The sequence below is a fragment of the Zingiber officinale genome, chromosome 2B, assembly GCF_018446385.1.
Source record: "Zingiber officinale cultivar Zhangliang chromosome 2B, Zo_v1.1, whole genome shotgun sequence".
Lineage (NCBI taxonomy): Eukaryota > Viridiplantae > Streptophyta > Magnoliopsida > Zingiberales > Zingiberaceae > Zingiber > Zingiber officinale.
The window spans coordinates 49295665-49321595 of NC_055989.1; the positions used below are offsets into that span (position 1 = coordinate 49295665).

Below are 25931 nucleotides of genomic sequence, written 5' to 3' on the forward strand. Positions count from 1 at the left end.
ATATAAAAAGTCTACCACTCCCAAAGATCCCTAAACTTGGTGTTGTGCTCAAAGGATGTTCACATATCTCCACAATGGCATGATATTATCCACTTTGGGTCTATGCCCTCATGGCTTTGCTCTTGGACTTTACCCAAAAGGTCTCATGCCAATGGAGATATCCTACATCCTTTTAACCCTATGATCTTTCTCAAATCTTTCCAATATGGGACTTTGATTGAATCCCAACAATCCTCCCCTCAAACGAAGGACAACAATTACTCTCATAGTCTAGGCCTCCCCGCGAGCATCCACATCTGGTCACTCTTGACCTACTCCGAGCCTCCCCGTGAGCATCCGGTTACCCTGACCTACTCGCCCCTGCAAGTATTCGGTCACTCTGACATGCTCTAAGCCCCACACAAGTATCCGGTCACCTTGACCTGCTCCGGACCTCCCCCACGATGCATCTGGTCTGGAACATGGCTCTGATACCATTTGTTGTGCCCAAAGGATGTCCACATATCTCCACAATAGCATGATATTGTCCACTTTGGGCCTAGACCCTTATGGCTTTGCTCTTGGCTCTACCCAAAAGGTCTCATGCTAATGGAGATATGCTACATCCTTTTAACCCCATGATCTTTCCCAAATCTTTCCAATGTAGGACTTTGATTGAATCTCAACACTTGGATTAAATTTATTATAGAAATTAGTCATCTCCAGAAGTAGAAAATTTAGGGTGTGTTTAGTTCGTGCATTTTCTATTTTCATTTTCTGAAAAATGTGTGTTTCTGAAAAATGGTGTTTGGTTTGCATTTTCTATGTCAATTTTTTAAAAAAATAGATAGAATTTTCTAGAAAAATAGAGAATGTCTAAAAGTAATTTTCTATTTTCTAGAAAACGCGTGTTTTCTAAAAAATGAAAATGAAAAACGCGCAAACCAAACACACCCTTATTTTTTTAAAAAAAAAGTTGATTTCAAATAATCTTTTAAGTGAAAATGATTCAAGTTAGGGTTTTCCTTTGCAAATTGGTCCAAACTTCAAATGAACCGAGTCACTGTTTTTTCACCATATTAATGACCAGCCTAGCCCACATATTCAAAAAAATTAGGCCTATAGACACTAGATATTGAATGTGTGATGCTATCCCTTCCCCCAAAATGACTTGGTGGCCACATAAGTAAGGCATTTGAAACTTTGCTACTTAGAAAAAGGTGGGAAAGTGGTGCAAAATATTGGACTTGCAGCAGAAAGCATAGCCAGCGCAAATTAGAAATATTTCCTGATCTAATAAACAAGATAGGCATTGTATATTGAGATTTAGTTACTGTCACCAGCACAATAGGAAAAAGAACCTCCTGAATTTTGACATTTGACACAATAACTGATTCAGAACATGTATGTGCTTGTCAATGTAACGTTTATGTAGCTTCATTATTTGAGAAATGCAACCATAGAAAAAATGAATTTATCTGATTTAAAGAACTGATTACAAAGAAACGAAACAAAGTTGATTGGAGTACTTTAATGAGATGCCCACAAGAATCAGCCATGGAAGTCTTCAAGGGATATTCCACCAGCTAACAAAGCAAAGACAAGTAATGATTAATCAGGATCAATGTAAAAAAGAAAAGAACCAAGCATAACTCACAATGAAACAATCTTCTCCAACCAAAGGTGATTTTGCTAGCTGATCCATTAGTACAGAATAATCAACTTCCGTGTAGGGTGGTGTAACACTTACATAATCAAATGTTCTGTTATTATCTGCAAAGTACAACTTTGTAAGCTGTCAATTGAAACTAGCTGTTAGAATGAAGGGTTACCATTCCAGCAAACACAAAAATATCCCAGCTAGGTGTATTTTAATACTGAAATATAGTTAAAATAGTTTTTACAGAAAATATTTATTATTTTATGAAAATATTCATCATGTAAGAATTACCTTGCAGTCATTTTCTATTGCAAAAAATATTCCAAATAACAAAACTTCAGTAAGGTCAACAACAAGTCAAAGTTGTTTTTAAGCATCCAAAGTTGCACAGAATTGAACTCCTACTGTAGTTACTAATCACTAGTTAATCAGCATAAACAAGGAAACCATGGAAAAACTTTTTGCCCTTGACAGCCAATTTCAACACAAAAGTATTTCCTTGAAATATTACCATTATTAATGCACTCACAGAGTCGAAACTAAATGACACATTGTCATCCCAATTGTATACTTTACAAAGAAGACATGTAAAGTGCATGGTGCACACGTGCAAGACTAAGACATCCTTGTGAATGGCACAATACTAATGTAGTGCCTGTATCCTGCAGAATTAGTAAAATTATGCTTATACAGTGGAAGATAACTTTATGCACTTGGAAATGTTCAAAATCCAGTCAGTGTCACGAACAATTAAGCATGCACATATACATTTTTAGCTTAGTCTCTGATTACTAATTGGCAACTATCAAGAAGTAATGGTTAAGAGAAGCAAACCAAAGCAAGTTCATAATTTAGATAATCAAAAAGGAAAAAGAAACTTTTTCACCCAAAAAAAGTCCATCAAGACAAACTAGATATTAAATATTCCAATGTGCACAATCAAGTTTGTCAAGGGTTGCAGTGAATTAGTGGTATAGAAAAACAGGCATGTCTACCTAAAGATTGTTCAGCTTGTTCCAAGAATCTTTCTACGCGAACAGTATGTATAACTGAAACATCAGAAAACCCAGTCGACTCTAAATTGGGCTGTAGCACTTTAGAGACAACCCAAGGATCCATCTCAACAAAATGTGCCTGATATAAAGGAATAGGAAAAGAAGGAATTTGCTATAAGTAATACAAGTTAATAAACAACACTGTATGTAAAATGCATGTCAATTAGCATCACACACCATTTAGGTTATGTAGATTATACTTCAGCACCCTTATAGCATGATTCTGTTGGTAGTTTTGAGAGCATGAAAACTAAAATAATATATAGATAAATTAAAATGATGCGGTAATTATAAACATACAGTGATCTCTCGAAGTGCTGTTGAAGACGCTGGCGGTCGACGAAGAGGTTGCCGCTGTCGGAAGCACGATCACGGAGCAACCGGAAAGTGTTTCAACGTTCACGAACCAAATCCCAGCCGAATGTTCTCCCTTTGCTCTCCCACGATCTCTCGATGCTCCCTGATCACCTCGCCAAAAACTCTCCTTGTCGATCTGCACTTGGACGCTTCTTATAAGAAGACTAAGGAAGACGAAGGGGAAAGGACGCCCCTTCGTCTCCCTGGCGTTTGCAGCAAACATGCGTTTGCAGCAGCGAAAGGGACGAATCCTTTCGTCTGCCAAGTGTAACGCCCAACATCTCCCACTCGTCCAAGTCAATTCATATGGTCACATAGACCATGTCAGTCACATAGACTTCAAGGTGATCAAGTCACGAAGACCGGAGCGAAATTAGTCACAAAGACCAAATAAGTCACGAAGACTTTATAAGGATCAAGTCACGAAGACCAAAGCAAAATTTAGTTACAAAGACCAAATAAGTCACACAGACTTTATGAGAATCAAGTCACGAAGACCAGATCAGAACATCCATTCCATACATTAGGGAAAATGGTTCATGCGACAGCAAGCACAGTGAGCATTCAATTGCTAAGAAGATTGTCACACCTTACTTAGCTGCTCCATAGAATAAATCAAAGACATAAATGTCCATAGAACGAATCATAGACATAAATGGCTTGCTTTTACCCCAGATTAAATTATTTACATCATCATGAACATCTCTAATCCCTCATATTGACCATATGTCAAGAGCATGTTCAACATCTCCAATTAAACAAATTATTCAAAATTACATTTTATGTACTGAACTAAAAATGTAACTGGTACCAGTGAATAAATATCACAGATGTAAATCAATCTTAATCTTCCTTTTTAACTAGAATCCATTCATTCTAATCAGTCGCTTTCCTAGTTATGCTCCATAGACTGAATCATCCATAGCCAATAGGAAACATGCTAAAGTAGCAGACACTGATCAGAACTTCAAGTAGACAGCTAAATAGTCACTTAGGATAAAATCGAGATTAACTTATAATCTCAAGAGTCTCACATAGTAGAGAAGCAGGGATCCATTCTCCTACTACAATTCTTGTCGCCATAGCACATGTGGTATGAATCACATGCTACGATGTTATTCTCTTTACCAAAAAGAGCGCATGTTTTTCCCAAATTTAACATCGTACAGATTTCGATCTAGACATTCCCAATGTCTAATCCTGAATTCAACATATGAATTCTAATCTGGCTTCAAGCAGATTCAGTAAATGGTGGGTATATTTACTCCAATCATTACACAAATGATCTCATCTTGACACAAATATCAAGGCGACCTTAACTTATGGGTATGTCTCTATTCACAGCTACATAAGCTGTCCCATAAGCAACGGTCTTACCTCTATTCGTACTTAACAAATAGAGATGATTGTCCATGTGAGTGGACCAATCCCAATCTGCCAACATGCTTATCGAGACTTTTATTCGAATGTAACCAAGACATATACACTGAATAGATCATGGAATTTTTCATTTATCAAAATGTCTTTACAATTATTACATTCTTCGAAGTCCCAAAGACTTCATATGCCCATGAAATGACTCTTTAGTCAATGGCTTAGTAAAAGGATCAGCAAGCATATTTCGTGTAGGGATGTACTCAAGAATAATCTTTTTCTTGTCAACAATATCCCTTACAAAATTATACTTAATTTCTATATGCTTGCCTTTGCTGTGATATTTGGGATCCTTGGAAAAAGCTATCACAGCTTGACTGTCACAGTACATAGTAACAGGACTCCCACTATCCTCAGCAATCCTCAGATGCTTCAGGAATCTTCTTAGCCAAACAGTCTCTTGCACAGCCGCTGCACAAGCCACATACTCAGCTTCCATTGTCGACAAGGCTACACAAGCCTGCTTCTTGTTGTTCCATGAGATGGCGCCATCATTCAGCAAGAAGACATAGCCAGATGTGGATTTTCTGTCATCAAGGTCCCTGCCCAATCTTCATCTGAGTAGCCACTTAGGCTCATATCTGATCCTTGGAAACAGAGGCAATAATCAGCTGTTCCTTTAAGATATCTGAATATCCTCTTCACCGCTTTCCAGTGTCTCGATCTTGGGTTTGACTGGAAACGACTAACTAAACCAACAACATAGCTTATATCGGGACGAGTACACAACATAGTGTATATCAAACTACCAATAGCACTGCCATTGTTAGCTAGAGCCCTAGAGTCAATCATTTGATGATTGTATTTTTGGACTTATTGTATCATATTCTATCTATATAAATAAAGGCATTTGGATTTTGGTTATTATACTTACTTGTATTGGTGCCAAATAAACTAAGTATAATAATGTCCTTGAGTAGACGGTTCTCACCTATATCAATCGGTTAGTTGAACTGATAGTGAGATGATATAGGGAACACTACTCTTAATCATTCCTAGTCGAGTATTAACATTCAGGGACAATGTTAATGCAATAAGACTAGCATGTAGGTCAACTCGATGACTTGATCTCACAAGTCATGGATATAGAGATATCAAGTTGACACATGGGTATACATTAGAGAATGTATACTGAATGACCCGCCATGAGAAAGTATCATGGATCGTTATATGAGTGTCATATACTTTCTCATGTGGCTATTAGTATGACTACTAGTCCTTAGACCTGAAGTCACCATAGATCCCTACATAAGGAGTTATGTACTTTGGTTTCGTCAAACGTCACCCGTAACTGGGTGGACTATAAAGGCGATTACTGGGTATATAACAAATTATGCAGAGGGATGTGAGTGATGTAGATGGGATCTATCCCTCCTATATGACGGGAGAGACATCGGTATTCTTGATAGAGTGAGACCACGAAGTGCATGGTCATGCCCAAATGAGTCAATATAGGATATTGAGCTCATTTGATTTAGTGAGTCTACTTGGAGTTCAAGATTTAGATTGGTCAGAGGATGACACGGTCTATGCCTCACATTGACCAATCTAGATGTCTAGGATAGAAGGACACTTGTCATATATTGTGAGAAGTCACAATTAGTAGTCACAAGGTGATGTTGGATCTCAACATTCTTGTAACTTGGGTAGTAATGATGTGTTGCTAGATACCGCTCGTTACTTATGCTCCTAAATGAGTTTAGGGCATTGCCAATGTTACAAGAACCTATAGGGTCACACACTAAGGACAATTAGATGGAGATTAGGTTCATATGATTAACCAAGAGGATTAGATTCATTTGATGAATCAAATTGGATTAAGAGTAATCCTAATTGGGCTAACTTGAGTTGGACTCAAGTTGATTCATTTGTTCAATGAGTCTAATTTAGATTATGACTCATTGAATCAATTTAGTTAAATGAATTAGATTCATTATATTAAGTTGGCTTGAATCAAATGGTTGGATTCGATCAACCATGGAAGAGATTTGGTCAAGTTTGACTTGACTTGAGAGGAAGAGGAAGAGTCAAGTTTGACTTGACTAATTGCCACATCATTAGTGAGATGGCAAGATGTGGACCAATGATGATGTGCCACATCATCAAAGTGTGCCACCTCATGGGAGTTACAACTTCATTCTCTTTAATGGCTACATTTAATGAGAATGGGGGTTACACCTTGGAGATGTGGCCGGCCACTTATCATTGTGAATGAAATTGATTTTTCATTCAAGGCATATTGATTCCTTCTTCTTCCTTGAGTTCTTCTTGCTCTCTCCCTCTCCTCTTCTTGCCGTGACCTATCAAGGTGCTAGCACACCTTTGTTTAGGTCTTCTCCACCTAAGTTGTCCGTGTGGATACTTCTAGAGGACCGTACGCTTGACGGTCTAGAGATTCGGCATTTTGGACGAGCGGGATACGCGAAAGGCACGCTTCAAAGGTATAAAAATGTTTTCTTCCTTTGTAGATCAACTGTAGATTGAAGCTTTAAACTCATACTCATATTTTTGAAAGTTTTCTTCGCACGAGATCCTTGGCATGGGTGATTCGGGGTTTCCACGACGCGAAAATACGGTTTTCGCGGCCCGAAAAACCCAACAGTGGTATCAGAGCCACGTGCGAAGCGAGTACTAGTTTCAATTAGTATTTTTGTGAAAAATATGCATACTGTAACATTCTGTGAATTTCCTAATTTTTATGATTTTATGGGTATTTTTCTTGTAGAAGCGAAGCACAAGTGTTTCGGCACTTGTAGGCTTCGACTACCGAGAAGAATTTTCCAAAACGGTAATGTTTCGACCCAAAATCTTTTGGGACAGCGGGCTAAGGCGCTCTTGGATCGCTTAGGAGCAACTCGCGATGGTTAGATCGCGGGTAGGGGTAATGCCCCTAACCCCGCAAGGGGATTTGCTCCGCGATTGCGCCCGAAATCGCTAATCGGGACCGCCGGGAAAAATTTACTCATAAAATCTGTAAAATTATGAAAAATTACAAAAAAATTATGAAAAATATATAATTTTGAATTATATATTATTTTTGTGATAGTCATGGCCCAAAGACCCAATTCGATTGGACAATTGTGTTGTAATTCATAATACGGCCTGGGTGCCGTTATGTGATGTGCGTGCTGTATTTATCTTATTTTTATTTATTTTATTTTTCGTGACCTGCGCGTCGTGCCTTCCTTTTATTCTGGTTTGTAAATTAGATTTAGACTCGAATGTAACTCGAGTTTCAAAATTGTAATGTAATTTTGAAGCGGTGGAAGGTCCACACGAGACGGAGTTACGAGGAGGGCGCGAGCAACACAAGGTGGTCAAAGGAAGAAGCTTGAGAAGCTGTTGACCTTAGGTTGACCATCCGATCTTCTCATTGGCTTGAGAAGATCGTAGTAGGGCCATGACACAATCACAAAATAATTTAATTAATTACTTATATGTATGTGATGCATGTTTAATTAAGTAGTTAATTAGTGCATAGCGATTAGATAAGATCTAAATCGTGCACATGATGCACCCCACGATTAGATTAGATCTAAATCAAGTATTTGATACCCATCATCATTTAGATTAGATATAAATCACGTCAACTCTAATGCCTACCGTGCCGTGATACCTACTACTACCTCGATCACATGTAGTTGTTGAATCTGCCAAAGCAGAGCAACACATACTATCTTGGTAGGGTACGGAGGGACAATCTTGGTCCCGCCTATCAACGCATGGGTGAGTATAACTCAATTAAATTGAGTATTCCTAGTTAACTCAGTTGGATCGAGTATAACTATAGGCATTTTTCCAACGGTTGGAAAGTTAGGTCAAAATCACATATATATTAACTCTCGGTCGTATTAGCCAAAGCTAACTCGAGTTTTAATATAAATGCGGATTTTGATTCTATAAACAAGAGTTGCATAGAGATGTAATTGATAATCGTTACCTACAGATCATACTAAGTCTTGGGCGTATTAGCCAAAGCTAACTCAAGGGTTAGTATGATGTGGATCTTGTCCTACATAAATTATAGAATTCAATGGGAGCATCATTTAGTTAAAGGCCTAATTAAATGATTAAGAATATGATATTTATTTCTGCTTTTATTTCTGTCGTAGATTACCATGACGTCGAATACGAACACCTTCTCCCTGCGATATGTCCTCGAGAAGGACAAGCTCAACGGAGCAATCTTCCTGGACTGGTACAGGAACCTGAGAATAGTTCTTACCCAAGAACGTAAACTGTACGTTCTGGAGCAGGCCATTCCGGAGGCTCCTCCTGCCACTGCCCCGCGAGCTGACCGAGATGCTTTCAAGAAGCATCAAGATGATGCATTAGATGTGTCTTGTCTAAGGCTCGGGACCATGAACTCTGAGCTTCAGAAGCAACACGAGTTAATGGGCGCTTACGATATGGTTGAACATCTTCGTCAGCTGTATCAAGGACAAGCGAGGCATGAGAGATTTGATATCTCAAAGGCACTGTTTCAGTGCAAGATGTCAGACGGGGCTCCCGTAGGCCCATATGTACTCAAAATGATTGGGTACATAGAGAACCTACAAAGGTTGCGGTTCCCTCTTGGCCAAGAGCTGGCTACTGACCTGATCTTGCAATCCTTGCCGGATAGCTACAGTCAATTCGTTCTAAACTACAATATGAACGAGATTGACAAGCCACTGCCCGAGCTGCTTAGCATGTTAAGAACTGCTGAGCTAAACATTAAGAAGGCTAAGCCCAACACTATTATGATGGTTCAGAAACATAAGGGCAAGGGCAAGCCTAAAGGCAAGGGAAAGTCCCAAGCCAAGGGCAAAGGCAAGGCACTGAAGCCTAAAGGAGGGGTCGCCAAGGATGCTACCTGCTTCCACTGCGGTCAGACCGGGCACTGGAAGATGAACTGCAAGGTATACTTGGAGGATCTTAAGAAGAAGCGAAGTGAGACTTCCACTTTAGGTATACATGTTATAGAAGTCAATCTATCTATTTCTACATCATGGGTATTAGATACTGGATGTGCTTCTCACATTTGTACTGATGTGCAGGCACTGAGAAATAGCAGGGCATTGACAAAGGGCGAGGTGGACCTACGAGTAGGCAATGGGCACGGGTTGCTGCTATTGCTGTAGGGACTTACTTTCTATCTCTGCCCTCTGGGCTTGTACTAGAGTTAGTCGATTGTTGTTATGTGCCTGCATTAACTAAGAACATTATATCAGTTTCTTGTTTGGACAAGAAAGGTTTCTCGTTTACTATAAAGAACAAATGTTGTTCCGTCTATTTAAACGATATGTGCTATTGTAGTGCACCTCTGATAAACGGACTCTATATTCTAGACCTTGAGAGCCCTATCTATAACGTAAATACCAAGAGGTTCAAGTCAAATGACATGAACCAAACCTACCTCTGGCACTGTCGCTTAGGTCATATAAATGACAAGCGCTTATCCCAGCTCCATAAGGATGATTTATTGGACTCATTTGATTTTGAATCATATGAGATATGCGTGTAAAATACCATAAAATTAAATAATAATTATTATTGGACGAAAAATCTTATTGGATTTTTCCAGAATTTTTAGAATTTTTTTTTTGGATTTAAATGGAGTCCGTATGACTTGTTTTGAGGGGATGAGTCGGTGGGGTTAATTGGAGGTCTGTTTGGAATACCCAATTAAATTGGGAGTTGATTGAGGAAATCAACTTAGCGTTTAATTAAATTAACCTAAAGTTTTAATTAACATTAGGTTATATACCTAAGTTATTTCCTTAGCCCTTTAATCCCCGATTCATTTCCTTTCCCCCCCGACAACCCCTCTTTGCTCGATCCCTCCTTCCCGACGCCAACGCCGCGTCGATCGTCGCGAGCTCACCGGCGGCGGCGGTCTTCTCCAGCGTGCCTCCGTCGACTCTCCAGCCTCCCTTCCTCTAGTGGTATGGAGCGGTTGAGCAACGGTCGACCACCGAACCAGAGCTTTTCTGCCTCTTTCTCGCGAATGGCGTTCCGATCGCCGACGCCGAGCCTTACTCCTCCCTCTTCCTCGCGTGCTGCTGCGATTCGTCGACCCCCGAGACCCTGGAGCCAAGCCACCCTTCCTCTAGTGTCATCGTCGTCGCACGGTTTCCGATTTCATCTTCTCTTCACCGGATCTTGGACTAGGAGGGGTTCAGCAGCAGCTCGTCTCCCTTCACCGGAGTATAGCCTACCTGTCTTGAAGCTGTGCCCTAGTTGCATTTCATTGCTGGTACACCCCAGGAGTTCTTCCTCTTTGGATGTCAGCCCCAATTGTCTTTGATTGGTCGCGATCAAGTTAATGTCGGAGGGTTTTCAAGCATCCAACAGCGGCGTTGTTCCTTCGTCAATGTGAGCAGAACGGTGACAATTCCACCAGGGAGGTTCATCACCTTCTCTTTATTAGGATTGCAGCACCCTTTTCATCTCCAGACAGATCCGGTTACCTTCTGTGGTAGCTACCTTGTCTTCTTGGAGGTAAGAAGTTAGGTCTAGCGGTGGATTTTGCGTGTTTGATTTGTGTAGTGTTGATTAGGAAGTGGCATTTCTTGTGTATGACAGGTGTTTGACGAAATGTTTGGAGCCCTTTTGTCTCCTCTGTTTGCACTGGAAACTCCATTGGTGACCACCTATTGTGGAGAGTAGCTGCTGGAACAATGGGCATTCATTGTAAGGAACTATGAGGTAACAAGGACACTCATTTCATGTTGTTGTTTCGTTCATATATTTAGAATATGATTCAAGTGGCTAGAGTACTAATTTAGGGTTTGTGTTTGCTTAGATTTATGAATGGTTGATGTGTGGTTAGGGATTGATTATGTGGATTTAGAAGGATTAATGGATGGATTTGATTAGTGTTTGATTGATGATGATTTATATGAATTGGATTTAAGATGTGTTAATTATGCAGATTGAGGATTATTGGAGTTGTTGGATTGATTGAGGTTTGTATTGGATTGGAATTTATGTTTGTGGTTATGGTCATTGGTTGATGTAGATTGTTACGTGATCATTCTTAGGATCATTAGATTGATTAGTGTGATGATTGTGGATCGTGTTTGGATTTAGAAAGAGTTGGATTAAGGATGATCTTATCATCTACTTTGGTTTGGATATTTAGGTGGAATTAAGCAGGGTTACCTAATCGACGTAGGATTAGGTTATGAGTTTAGCTAGTTGTTGATTATGTGATTAGCTAAATAATATATGTATATATCATGTGATCACAGGACTTTGATCTGGACGAGCAGCGTGACGTGGAGTGGTTCTGTTGGATACGGGACTTTTAAAGGCGGGTATTTCTTCCTTTGCCTCTATGTATTTTCTTTGAGCTTAGTGCATGGTTGTTGTTTGACGGATTAGGTTGCTTTACCCTATATCGTGTTCGTTTGCTGTTTTCCCTGCTTGATACTTTGCTTGAGCTTAGAGATGATCTAGTTTTATCATATACAGTCTCAACTTTTGATATCTACTCTGCTAGGATTACGCGTGTAGAGTATGTATAGTGGGGATTGTCGAGTTGTTGGATTTATCATGCTGATTTATGCATATAATGTTGATTGTATGTAGTTTGGTATGTGTTTTAGGAGTCATCATGTTGACCTTACATTTGCATGTTGTATGTACACACGTGTTTGGTTATGTACTTTTGGAGGAGTTATGTTGATTGTATGTTTGTGGTTTATACACGTGTCTGATGTGTTTATTATTGGAGGATACATGTTGATTGTATTTACGATCTGTGCATATGTGTTCAGGGGGGATTATTGGAGATTCTTAGTTGATTATACATGTGTAGTTGTGTACATGTGTTGGGTGGGATGTGTGGATTTATCATGATGATTATACTCATGTTGAGGGGTATTTAGGTGGATTTAGAGTTGCATGGATGATGGCGGTGTTCGTTTCATGATTATATATATATCATGTCATCATTCATTGCATGCTGACGACTATTGTCTCCCTTGTGGTGAGAGAGTCGTCGGTTGTTTATAGCTGCCCATTCGGCCACTGTTGGAGAGTGGTAGCTAGGAGTGGAGCTAGTCCTGTCGTGCTCATTCAGCCGCTCAGTGTTCTGTCAGCCTCGACCACTCTGGAGTAGTGGGTCTTGAGGGTACAGTAGTCAGAGGGTTTGAGTTATGAGTGGTCAGGGACCCTTAGCTATGTAGTTATATAACTACTTAGCTGACCGTCCGCTTCGGGCGCCTATAGCGCTGCATGTACTGGAGGCTAGTACGGTTTGTCACGGACCCAAGCCTCTCGGCCATACAGGGGTCGTGGTGTCTAGAGAGGTGGCGGGGGTGACCATGGAGCATGCATGCACATTTGCATTTGATGCGCGGTGCATCTTTGGAGATATATTTGCATACATGCCTAGTAGTTACTAGTTGCATGTGTTTGTGGTATGTTGCATTTGTTTGCGATATGATTGTTGCATATGGTTGTCATGCTGCATACATGTCATTTATTTTACATGTATTTGCAGTCGTATTTATATTGCACAGGTGTCACGGGTATATCTATTGTAGATCCGGTGAGTTTATCGATCATGTGTCGATTCCAGATTAGGTATGTATCTGTCATTATGCTAGTTGTGGTTTGTACAGTTTATGTCAGGTTATTATGTCAGGTATGTTCAGATGCATTGATTATGATAGTATGATCATGTTCTTATTCCCTACTGAGACTGTATAATTGTGATCTCCATGTTGTTTATGGACCATGCACTATCTTTTCTATTACCCGCTGAGTTACCTATACTCACCACCGCATGTATACATTTATGTTTTCAGGTAGCCTGTAGATGGTTGGTGTCGCTCAGAGTATCCTGTCTGCCGGGTCCTACGTCACATCCGAAGGTCGTTTTTGGTTTTGTATATTCTTTTCTTATTTTTGGCATTGTATTTATGTATAGCCATGTGGCTATCTTATGGTTTTGGTGTTGTATTTGTGTTTAAGCTGTGCCGGCATGCATTGTATTTATTTGTGTTGTGTGGGCTTTCCTTCGTTTTTCTGTTGTGTGCCGTGTGGGCTGTTTTATATATAACTGCGTGGTTGTGATTGTTTCATTCCACCGTGTGGGCTGTTATTATAACTGCGTGGTTGTGTATATAAATATTCCACCGCATGTGGCTGATGTATATTTTGTTTGTAGTGATGCTTCATATTGTCACCGATACAGGGAGATGCTGTCGGATTTTGTTGTGACTCCTGTGAGACAATGCGAGTCATGCCTACGAGGCAAGATGACCAAGACTCCCTTTAGTGGGCACAGAGAGCAACTGATTTGTTAGGACTCATACATAGTGATGTATGTGGTCCTTTCAATGTTGTCGCTAGAGGCGGTTATAGATACTTCATCACATTTATCGATGACTTCAAGAGATATGGTTATGTGTACTTGATAACACATAAGTCTGAATCCTTTGAAAAGTTCAAAGAATTCAAGAATGAAGTATGTAAGCCTGGCAAGAGTATTAAGATACTTCGATCCGATCGAGGTGGAGAATACCTTAGCCATGAGTTCCGTGACTATCTAGCTGAGTGTGGGATTCTATCCCAACTCACTCCTCCTGGAACACCACAGTGGAATGGTGTATCCGAAAGGAGGAATCATACCCTATTAGATATGGTACGATCTATGATGAGTCACGTAGATCTTCCGACATACCTTTGGGGATATGCTTTAGACACGACAGCTTTTATACTCAACCGAGTTCCATCCAAGGCTGTGATAAAGACACTATATAGGATATGGACTGAGAGAAATGCCCAGGTGTCTTTCATGAGGATTTGGGGTTGTGAGGCTTACGTTAGACGTCAAGTCTCAGATAAATTAGGACCCAAATCCGACAAGTGCTACTTTATAGGATATCCCAAGGAAACTAAGGGATATTACTTCTACATTCCTAGTCAGCACAAGGTAGTTGTGGCAAAGACTGAGGTCTTTCTAGAAAGGGACTTTGTTTCTAGAAAGACTAGTAGGAGCGCGTTCGATATTGAAGAAGTTCAAGATGCGAACAATAGCACTGATGCCTTGATGGAAATTGAACTGGAACCACAAAGTGTTGTGAATGATGTTGTTCCATAAGGAGTTGAGGAACAACAACCAGTTCAAGTAGACATACCTCTTCGCAAGTCTGATAGGGTACGTCGTCAGCCTGAGAGATACTCATTTCTCTTGTCTGACCATGATGACATTGTGCTCATAGAGGATGAGCCTGCCACCTATCAAGAAGCTGTGATGAGACTAGATTCCGAGAAATGGCTAGAGGCCATGAGATCCGAAATGGAATCCATGTACACCAACCAAGTATGGACTTTGGTTGATCCACCTGAAGGGGTAAAACCCATTGGGTGTAAGTGGATTTTTAAGAGAAAGACTGACATGGATGGACTTATCTATAAGGGTCGCTTGGTAGCTAAATGTTTCAAGCAGATTCATGGTATTGACTATGATGAAACCTTTTCTCCAGTAGCGATGTTTAAGTCCATTCGGATCATGCTTGCTATTTACCATGACTATGAGATATGGCAGATGGATGTCAAAACCGTGTTTCTGAATGGAAACCTGCTCGAGGATGTGTACATGACACAACCTGAGGGTTTTGTAGATCCACAGCATACTAGCAGAGTATGCAAGCTGCATAGGTCCATTTATGCACTAAAGCAAGCTTCTCGGAGCTGGAATCTTCGATTCGATGATGTAATCAAACAGTTTGGTTTCATCAAGAATGAAGATGAGCCTTGTGTCTACAAGAAGGTTGTAGGGGACATAGTTGTCTTCCTCATATTGTATGTGGATGACATACTACTCATTGGGAAGGACATCCCTATGCTTCAGTATGTCAAGACTTGGCTAGGGAGTTGCTTCTCAATGAAGGACTTAGGTGAGGCATCCCGCATTCTAGGGATACAGATCTATAGAGATAGATCTAAGAGATTGCTTGGCCTAAGTCAGAGTACATACATTGACAAGGTACTCCTTCGGTTTGCCATGCAGAACTCCAAGAAGGGATTTCTGCCGATGTCACATGGCGTGAGTCTTTCGAAGACTCAAGGTCCCTCTTCTAGAGAGGAGAGAGACCGCATGGATCAGATCCCTTATGCCTCAACCATAGGATCGATCATGTACGCCATGCTATGTACTCGACCTGATGTCTCATATGCTTTGAGCATGACGAGCAGATACTAGTCAGATCCAGGTGAAAGTCACTGGATAGCGGTCAAGAATATTCTTAAGTACTTAAGAAGGACTAAAGAATATTTCTTGATATATGGAGGCGATGATGAGCTAGCTGTAAAGGGTTACAGTGATGCTAGCTTCCAGACCGACCAGGATGACTATAGATCACATTCGGGGTTCGTATTTTGCATTAATGGTGGTGCTGTCAGCTGGAAGAGTTCGAAGCAGGATACAGTAGCTGATTCTACAACAGAAGTTGCTGCATCAGAGGTAGCAAAGGAGGCAGTTTGGATCCGCAAGTTCATCACTGAACTTGGGGTGGTTCCTAGCATTGCTGATCCCATTGAGCTCTATTGTGACAACAATGGAGCTATAGCACAGGTGAAGGAACCTCGCTCACACCAGCGGACCAAACACATACTACGACGCTTCCATCTAATTCGAGAGATCATCGAGAGAGGAGATGTGAAGATTTGCAGAGTACCTACAGAGGCTAACATCGCAGATCGCTTGACCAAGGCTTTGGCATAGAGGAAGCATGATGGTCACACTAGGTCATTGGGGCTTAGAGCCTACACTGATTGGCACTAGTGCTAGTGGGAGATTGTTAGCTAGATCCCTAGAGCCAATCATTTGATGATTGTATTTTTGGACTTATTGTATCATATTCTATCTATATAAATAAAGGCATTTGGATTTTGGTTATTATACTTACTTGTATTGGTGCCAAATAAACTAAGTATAATAATGTCCTTGAGTAGACGGTTCTCACCTATATCAATCGGTTAGTTGAACTGATAGTGAGATGATATAGGGAACACTACTCTTAATCATTCCTAGTCGAGTATTAACATTCAGGGACAATGTTAATGCAATAAGACTAGCATGTAGGTCAACTCGATGACTTGATCTCACAAGTCATGGATATAGAGATATCAAGTTGACACATGGGTATACATTAGAGAATGTATACTCCGCCATGAAAAAGTATCATGGATCGTTATATGAGTGTCATATACTTTCTCATGTGGCTATTTGTATGACTACTAGTCCTTAGACCTGAAGTCACCATAGATCCCTACATAAGGAGTTATGTACTTTGGTTTCGTCAAACGTCACCCGTAACTGGGTGGACTATAAAGGCGATTACTGGCTATATAACAAATTATACAGAGGGATGTGAGTGATGTAGATGGGATCTATCCCTCCTATATGACGGGAGAGACATCGGTATTCTTAATAGAGTGAGACCACGAAGTGCATGGCCATGCCCAAATGAGTCAATATAGGATATTGAGCTCATTTGATTTAGTGAGTCTACTTGGAGTTCAAGATTTAGATTGGTCAGAGGATGACACGGTCTATGCCTCACATTGACCAATCTAGATGTCTAGGATAGAAGGACACTTGTCATATATTGTGAGGAGTCACAATTAGTAGTCACAAGGTGATGTTGGATCTCAACATTCTTGTAACTTGGGTAGTAATGATGTGTTGCTAGATATCGCTCATTACTTATGCTCCTAAATGAGTTTAGGGCATTGCCAACGTTACAAGAACCTATAGGGTCACACACTAAGGACAATTAGATGGAGATTAGGTTCATATGATGAACCAAGAGGATTAGATTCATTTGATGAATCAAATTGGATTAAGAGTAATCCTAATTGGGCTAACTTGAGTTGGACTCAAGTTGATTCATGTGTTCAATGAGTCTAATTTAGATTATGACTCATTGAATCAATTTACTTAAATGAATTAGATTCATTATATTAAGTTAGCTTGAATCAAATGGTTGGATTCGATCAACCATGGAAGAGATTTGGTCAAGTTTGACTTGACTTGAGAGGAAGAGGAAGAGTCAAGTTTGACTTGACTAATTGCCACATCATTAGTGAGATGGCAAGATGTGGACCAATGATGATGTGTCACATCATCAAAGTGTGCCACCTCATGGGAGTTACAACTCCATTCTCTTTAATGGCTACATTTAATGAGAATGGGGGTTACACCTTGGAGATGTGGCCGGCCACTTATCATTGTGAATGAAATTGTTTTTTCATTCAAGGCATATTGATTCCTTCTTCTTCCTTGAGTTCTTCTTGCTCTCTCCCTCTCCTCTTCTTGCCGTGACCTATCAAGGTGCTAGCACACCTTTTGTTTAGGTCTTCTCCACCTAAGTTGTCCGTGTGGATACTTCTAGAGGACCGTACGCTTGACGGTCTAGAGATCCGGCATTTTGGACAAGCGGGATACGCGAAAGGCACACTTCAAAGGTATAAAAATGTTTTCTTCCTTTGTAGATCTACTGTAGATTGAAGCTTTAAACTCGTACTCGTATTTTTCAAAAGTTTTCTTCGCACGAGATCCAGTGGCATGGGTGATTCGGGGTTTCCGCGACGTGAAAATGCGGTTTTCGCGGCCCGAAAAATCCAACAAGCATATGGTTTCTTCTTCATTTCGGCTATTTCCTTAGGAGTCTTAGGGTACATACTTTTGCTCAAGACAGTACCTTTCGCAATAGGCGTCTGTTCAATGTTGCAATCTGACATTTTGAAGTGTTGTAGCATCTTAGTGATATAAGCTTCTTGAGACAAAGCCAAAAGCCTCTTTGATCGGTCTCTAACGATCTTCACTCCTAAGATGTACTCTGCTTCTCGCATATCTATTATGTCAAATTGTGATGAAAGCCAACTTTTGACTTCTATCACACTCTTTATGTCACTTCCAGCTATTAGCATATCATCAACATATAATGATAAAATGACAAGCTTTCCTTTTTCCTATCTTAGGTAAACACAATGATCCTCATTGATCATTTCGAAACCATAAGATAATATTACTTCATTAAATCTTATGTTCCATTGTCTTGACGCTTGCTTTAGCCCATATATAGACTTCCGAAGTCTACATACTCTTTTCTCTTGGCCTTCAGCAACATAACCTTCTGGTTGTACCATATAGATTTCTTCATCAAGATTACCATTAAGGAAAGTCGTTTTTATATCCATCTGATGTAATTCCATGTCATAGTGTGCTACTATAGCTAGAATGACACGTATTGATACAAACTTTACAACTGGGGAGAATGTCTCTTCAAAGTCAATACCCTCCATTTGGGTATATCATTTTGCAACTAATCGAGCTTTGTATCGATTAATCGATCCATCTGCTTTCCTCTTTACTTTGAGAATCCACTTATTCCCAATAGCCCTTCGTCCTGGAGGAAGATCGACTAAATCCCAAACTTGATTCTTTCTCATTGACTCCATTTCTTCATCCATTGCAACTTTCCATTCTTTTCTAACTGAGCTGCTCAAAGCTTCCTCAACTGTTTGAGGTTCCTCATCATCAACTGGGAGAACCATTAATGCCTCATTCTCAATATCAAACCTTCTTCGAGGAATAATCTGATGACTACTTCTTCGAAGGTTAGACTATTGAGAAACTGACTCATTCAGTGACAAATTACTCCCACTCGGTTGACTAGATTCAGGCATCTCCTGATTCGTTGATAAAGGAACATTATCCTCCTCCTCTATCTCATATAGAGGAATTGTCTTATCAACTTCACCTCGTGTTGGGAACTCAATTTCTAGAAAAGTAGCATCTCTTGACTCTATGTCAGAGATGGTTCCATCTTGTCGCTCACCAATAAAAACATAACCCTTAGAAGTCTCAGAGTACCTTATAAAGATGCACTTCTTACCTTTGGGTCATAATTTTCCATATTCGTGAGTCTTATCATGAACATAGGCAGCTGACCCCCAAGGTCTCAGATTACTCAAATCCGATTTTCTGCCTGTCCAACGTTCATGTGGGGTAGATGGAACTGACTTTGAAGGCACTTTGTTAAGTATATAGGTCGCAACTAATAATGCATCTCCCCAATAGGAGATTGGCAAATTAGCCTGCGCCATCATAGACCTAACAATTTCAAGAAGAGTCTTATTTCTTCTTTCAGCAACCCCATTTTGCTGTGGAGTTCCAGGGATAGTAAGCTGTCTAATAATCCCTTTCTCATTACACATTGTCTTGAACTGATCAGACAAATATTCTCCTCCACGGTCAGTGCACAAGGTTTTAACCTTACGTTCCAATTGATTCTCAACTTCGTTCAAGTAACGAATAAAGCAATCCAATGCTTCAGATTTGTGAGAAATCAAATATACATGACCAAAACGTGTGAAGTCATCGATAAATGTAATGAAATAAGAACTCCCATTTCTAGCCTTCATATTCATCGGACTACAAATATCCGAATGAATTAATTGCAATAGTGATTCAACCCTAATAGCCTTACCAAACGGTTTCCTAGTTGTCTTTCCAACAAGACAATGCTCACATACAGACAAGTTAATCTTAGCATGAGTGCCTAATAGACCCTCCTTAGCTAATCTATTCATTCGTTCTTGTCCTATATGTCCCAATCTAGCATGCCAAATTTCATCATTAACATCAGCATTACTAGTAAGAGCAATGTTTGAAAAATAACTATTATTATTTGGTTCTACATCAAGAACCATAAAACCATTTGTTACATAACCATATCAAATTAACACAGAGTTAATTCGAAGTTCCACACAACGGCTATAAAAATTTACATTGTAACTTAAATCAAGAAGACAAATAACGGAAATCAGATTCCGTCAAATCTCAGGAGCGTACAGGACATCATGTAGAAACAAGGTGCCTCCACCACGTAGGTTGAGCTTGCACGTGCCAATTCCTTTGACTTCAATTCTTGCATTGTTTTTATATATATCCATTTGTTGCCAGCTGGTACCCGACGGTACTCCACATATGTAGCTCGATCACGAGCTACGTGGTTCGTTGCTCCTGAATCTACAATCCACAAAGGATACGAATCAGCTAACAACACTTTACTTACAACATATTGCTCGTGGAAAGAAGACAAAAATGAATTTACCTTTTTAGTCTTAGTACAATCCCGAGCAAAATGGCCCTTCTTGCCACAGTTGAAGCAAGTCAACCTGCTCTTAGGTTTTTGTCCATATTTCTTTCCTTTCTTCTTGATTTGATTTTTCGCAGCAACAGCATTAACCTCCTTTCCTTTCCCCTTTCCTTTCTTGAACCACTTGTTCTTATTCTTGGAACCAGAACCTTCAGCTACAAAAGCTTGACCCAAAATCCTTGTGGATTCAATCCTCTCCACCTCAAGTTTCACATGGCGTGAGACATCAGTGAAAGTCTTGATACTCTCACTATGGGTCAGGTTCTGTTTCATCGTTTCCCAAGAATCAGGAAGGGAACGGATAACTGCCTGAACCTGTTATTCATCGGTCAACGTATAACCAGCAGTCTTAAGCTCTCGAATCATGTTACCCATCTCCTTGAGATGTTGGGCCATGGTAACATTCGAGCGCTTCTTACAACTATCAAACTTGATAGTTAGCTGACGGAGCTTACTCAGACTGACTTCACTGTACTTCTCTCTAAGGGCTACCCAGACAGCATGAGCCGATGGTAATGGCTCATACTCAAATACCAGGTCATCCACCATTGAACTAATCAATATACCCTTAGCAATGGAGTCCTTCCTTTTCCATGCCTTATAGGCATCAATATCACGTCTGTGTTGTGTTGTGGAACCATCAACCGGTTCCTCCATTATTTGGTTTACAGCCTCCAGAACTTCTTGTTCCTCAAGAACATATTGTATCTTGAGGTGCCAGATTTTGTAGTTATCCCCATATAATTTCTCACCCTTATTGAGTTCAGCTATGATGTTTTTAGTTGCCATGATCTACATAAATAAATAAATTATTTATTATTTCAGTGTAATTCATATATGTGCAACCATTTATTGACTCAGTGTAAATTATAGTTAGTTTACAAAATCAAGTGATAACATTGTTTCCACTCATCATTTGTATGTTCTAATCTAATCAACACTGATCAATTATATTACACATATCCCAACTAATGAACAAATAATTTTATATGAACGAATCATATCATGAAATGAACTAATCATTTCCAAGTTAGTTAACATATAACATAACTTTTATTATATAATTCTGTTCGTACAAAACAACAGACATTATTACATGACTCAAAAACTAGATGAGCTAACAATGCTCGTACATAACGACAGCAAACAGAACACTAATAAACTAGATAGGCCAGCACTGCTCCCATTAGGACAAACATTAGTATAGCAGCCAACACTATCCCTATTAACCTGGACTCATTTGGAATAATCTCAGATGGGGTAGCTTCAGGATTCTCCATTAGATCCATTTCTGGATCTTCCTCGAGCATCTCCTGGTCCTCTTCAGACTCTTCAGGCTCTTCTTCACCCATATGGTGAAGTAGTTCCTCACAGTACTGAATATGTGACACGCCCTTGATGACGCCCCCATACATAGTCTGCTATTATCCTGGGATACTCTGGCAATGAATGCATCAATGCCCAGATCCTATAATTGTCCAGGATTGGAAACTCTTCTTGCTCAAGTTTCCAAAATAGTCTATCCAGCCGTCTAACATGTCCGTCAACTCCATAAGCAGACTTATACTCTATCTCCTGAATCTCCTCTCGGAGCTGGTTTCGCCGCACTTCACGACGAGTCAATGTGGTAATCGTCCATGCCATCTGAAAAATTGAATTTAAATACGTCAGTACAAAACTGACTAACCAGTACAAAACCAGTTTAATTCAATTTATACAGGCATACCATCATTATAAATCAAGAAAAATAAATCTTCTCGATTTTCAGGAGTTTAAGTCGACTGACCCATTAAACCGGTCAATCAGGAGTCTGGATGTTAAACTTAGTCTATTGTCCTCATTAGAACTAATCTAATTGGACCTATGTTCTGTTCTCGTTTAAGCCCATTTGAGTCAATCACAAACTTATTAATCAAACTCAGGTTTGTTTGACTCGTCCAATTGCCCATTGGATTAAGTCTGACTCATTAGAATAAATACAATGTTTCTGATCAAATTTGACACAACGGAACTAATCCGGTCATATTTGATCAGCCCAACTTCTGTAATCAAGAATACCCAATTAATTCAATAATAAACCGGACTGGTTAAACCAACAAATGATTTAAACCAGCTTTAGGTATCATTGAATCAAATTGGTCTGCCTAAATCAATTAATAATTTAAACCAGACCTGGGTTTGATTGATCAAGTTGGTAGGGTTCTATTTTCGATAAATTGAACCATAATTTAATTAAATATTTATTTATTAATTAATAATACATTCCTATATGTATTTAATTAATTAATAAAAAATATTTAATTAAATATACCTACTGTTCGTGAAAAAAAATAAAGGTGTGCATGCCTATTTTTTTCTTACACGTTTTTTTTTATTATTATTTTTAATCGATTCAAATTTGTAATTGAATCGATTCAAAAATAAAAAAAATATGCATGCGGCACTGTGCTTTGTCAAATTCAAGCACTGTTCATTCCGTTTTCTTTCAAATCTTGAATCGATTCATGAATCGATTAAGCGAGTTTTTTTTCTTACTGATTCGAAAAAAAATGGACATACTGTGCACTACGATTTTGAATCGATTGAAATTTATTTCAATCAATTTAATTAAATCAAATCGATTAATGAATCGATTCATGCACAGTTTGCGATATTTTTTTCTTTGTCACGATTTTGAATCGATTGGAAAGAAAATTCAATCGATTCAATTTACTGTTCACCTTCTTCTTCGCGACAGAAGAAGAAAAAACGCGAGCTTTTTCGCATCGATTTCCATACTTTCAAAACTATGCATGCTCTGATACCATTGTTGGTAGTTTTGAGAGTATGAAAACTAAAACAATACAAAGATAAACTAAAACGATGCGGTAATTATAAACTTACAGCGATCTCCCAAAGTGCTGTTGAAGACGCTGGCGGTCGACGAAGAGGTTGCCGCTGTCGGAAGCACGATCACGGAGCAACCGGAAAGTGTTTCAACGTTCACGAACCAAATCCCAGCTGAATGTTCTCCCTTTGCTCTCCCACGATCTCTCGATGCTCCCTGATCACCTCGCCAAAAACTCTCCTTGTCGATCTGCGCTTGGACACTTCTTATAAGAAGACTAAGGAAGACGAAGGGGAAAGGACGCCCCTTCGTCTCCCTGGCGTTTGCAGCAAACATGCGTTTGCAGCAGCGAAAGGGACGAATCCTTTCGTCTGCCAAGTGTAACGCCCAACAGATTCCACAAAGTAAAATATCAAGTAAGCAATAGTTGTCATGAACCACATTGATTATCAAGGTTTAGAGTATCATTTTGTGCCAGTGTTTTACTGTATGACAATAATGATATGATTCTTGTATTGTATTGTGCCAACACGGCACCTTAAATAAACTTTAATTTTATAAAACCTTTTTACTTAGCTTGGTAGGAAAAACTAGAAGGGAAATGTTTTAGCTTAGTAGAATAAATACATAATATATGGAATTTATGTTTAACAATATTAGACGTAATAAAATAATTGTTAATATAGGAGGAGATGACGAGTTGCCCGGAACCGAGAGGTTCAAATATTTAGGATCTTTTTTGCAAAACGATGGAGGGATTGAAAGAGATGTCTTACATAGAATACAAGTAGGAGGGTTGAAATGGATGAGAGCGTCGGATGTTTTATGAGACCGCAAAATACATCTAAAACTTAAAGGAAAGTTCTACAAAATGGCAGTTAGACCTGCTATGCTGTATGGAGCTGAATGTTGGCTATGACTCGAGCACATGAGCAGAAGATGTGAGTTGTAGAGATAAGAATGTTAAGATGGATGTGTAGACATACGAGGATGGACAAAATAAGAAATGAGAGCATTAGAGAGAAAGCCGGAGTTGCATCTATTGAGGGAAAATATATACATTTAAAATGGTATGGGCATGTACTTAGACGACTAATAAATGCTCCAGTTAGACGATATGAAATATGACAAAAATACATATCAAACGAGGAAAAGGAAGACTAAAAAAGACTTGGTTAGCAACAATAAAATAGGATAAAATTTATTTAAGCATAAATGATGATATAGTAGGAGATAGAGCTCAATGGCGTAAAAGGATCCATATAGCCGACCCCAGCCAGTGAGATAAGGTTTGGTTGCCGTTATTGTTGTTTTTACTTAGCTTCTTTGCCTCCAAACATAATCTTATTACAATTAGAAGGTAACTGATTAAATTTTGGAGCAACCAGTTGTATCTTGGCTAATTGATTATATTTTACTAATACAAATAATTATGGTGCATGGGATAATACCACTAATAAGTTTCTCAAATGATTGAGTCTAACTATATGGTTTTGATGCGTTTGGCAAAGGTTTAAAGTTAAGTTCATATTATGTTATTCATGTTGTGTGCCAAATGTGTAGGTGCAAATTATTTAACATTATCATTACAGAAGCGACGAATGAAATCCAAATGAGTCAGTACAACTATACATTTGGTAAACCAATAGATTATTACTAAAATTTAATAATTTTTATTCTATTTTTTATTTTTTCCCTATTTTTAAATTTTTTTCTATTTTGATGATATTTTTCCTTTTTCCTTTTCTGAAATTTTTTATAATTTCTAAATGTTTTATATTTTCTGATTTTTTATTTTTTTCTAATTTTGAATTTTATTTTTTAAAAAAAAAATACTCCGCCCTGATAAACTAGTCATGACCTATCCCAAGCCTAGATAAAGGAGGAGGGTTACGTTAGGTTGCCAGACAACGTTAAACTATGATAAATGTTCAATGAATGGATCCATTATGTTTAAAAAAATATATTTTCTAGCCCACAAGCTTGAATTCAAGCCCAATCAACCGACCAGGAATGACTTAACTCGACATAACACCTAGGTGGATTGACCAAGCTCATGCCATAAGCCATGCTCAACTAAGCATGGCCTATCAACATATCTAAATAGGATAATATAATGACTATAGTGTCAGTCGACTGATGAAGAATTTCAATTAATTAATGTTGTAGTAAAAAAGTTTGAGAGCGACGTTATACAAACAAAGTTATGCGACAACGATCTAATGACCTAACAACTACAATTCTTTTTTTTTTATTTTTATTTTTGGTAATCTAGGTAATTTGTCCCCAGGGCGTAGCACAGTTGGGGGCGCATGGTTTCGTGGTCGAAAAGGTCCAGGGTTCAATCCTCGGGGTGTCATTGCCTGGGGTTAACGTCCCGGCTATGTGCTTTCAGCTGTGTACCTGCATTTACCTCCCTCCATATCCGTGGGACCGGCTCTAGGGGGGCCGCT

The 25931-nt window shown here is 39.2% G+C and overlaps 1 protein-coding gene across 1 annotated transcript in view; it reads right to left on the reverse strand.

Moving 5' to 3' along the window:
• Positions 1 to 1406: 1406 nt before the first annotated feature.
• The window catches only part of LOC122048271 (putative rRNA methyltransferase YlbH), a 32117-nt gene continuing 7592 nt past the window's right edge, over positions 1407 to 25931 (reverse strand). Inside the window, exons 4-6 of the mRNA XM_042609863.1 lie at positions 2635 to 2773; positions 1637 to 1752; positions 1407 to 1565 (exon numbers count right to left, since the gene is read on the reverse strand). Of these exons, the coding sequence (XP_042465797.1) occupies positions 1407 to 1565; positions 1637 to 1752; positions 2635 to 2773 (414 nt within the window). The remainder of the gene's footprint in view (positions 1566 to 1636; positions 1753 to 2634; positions 2774 to 25931) is intronic.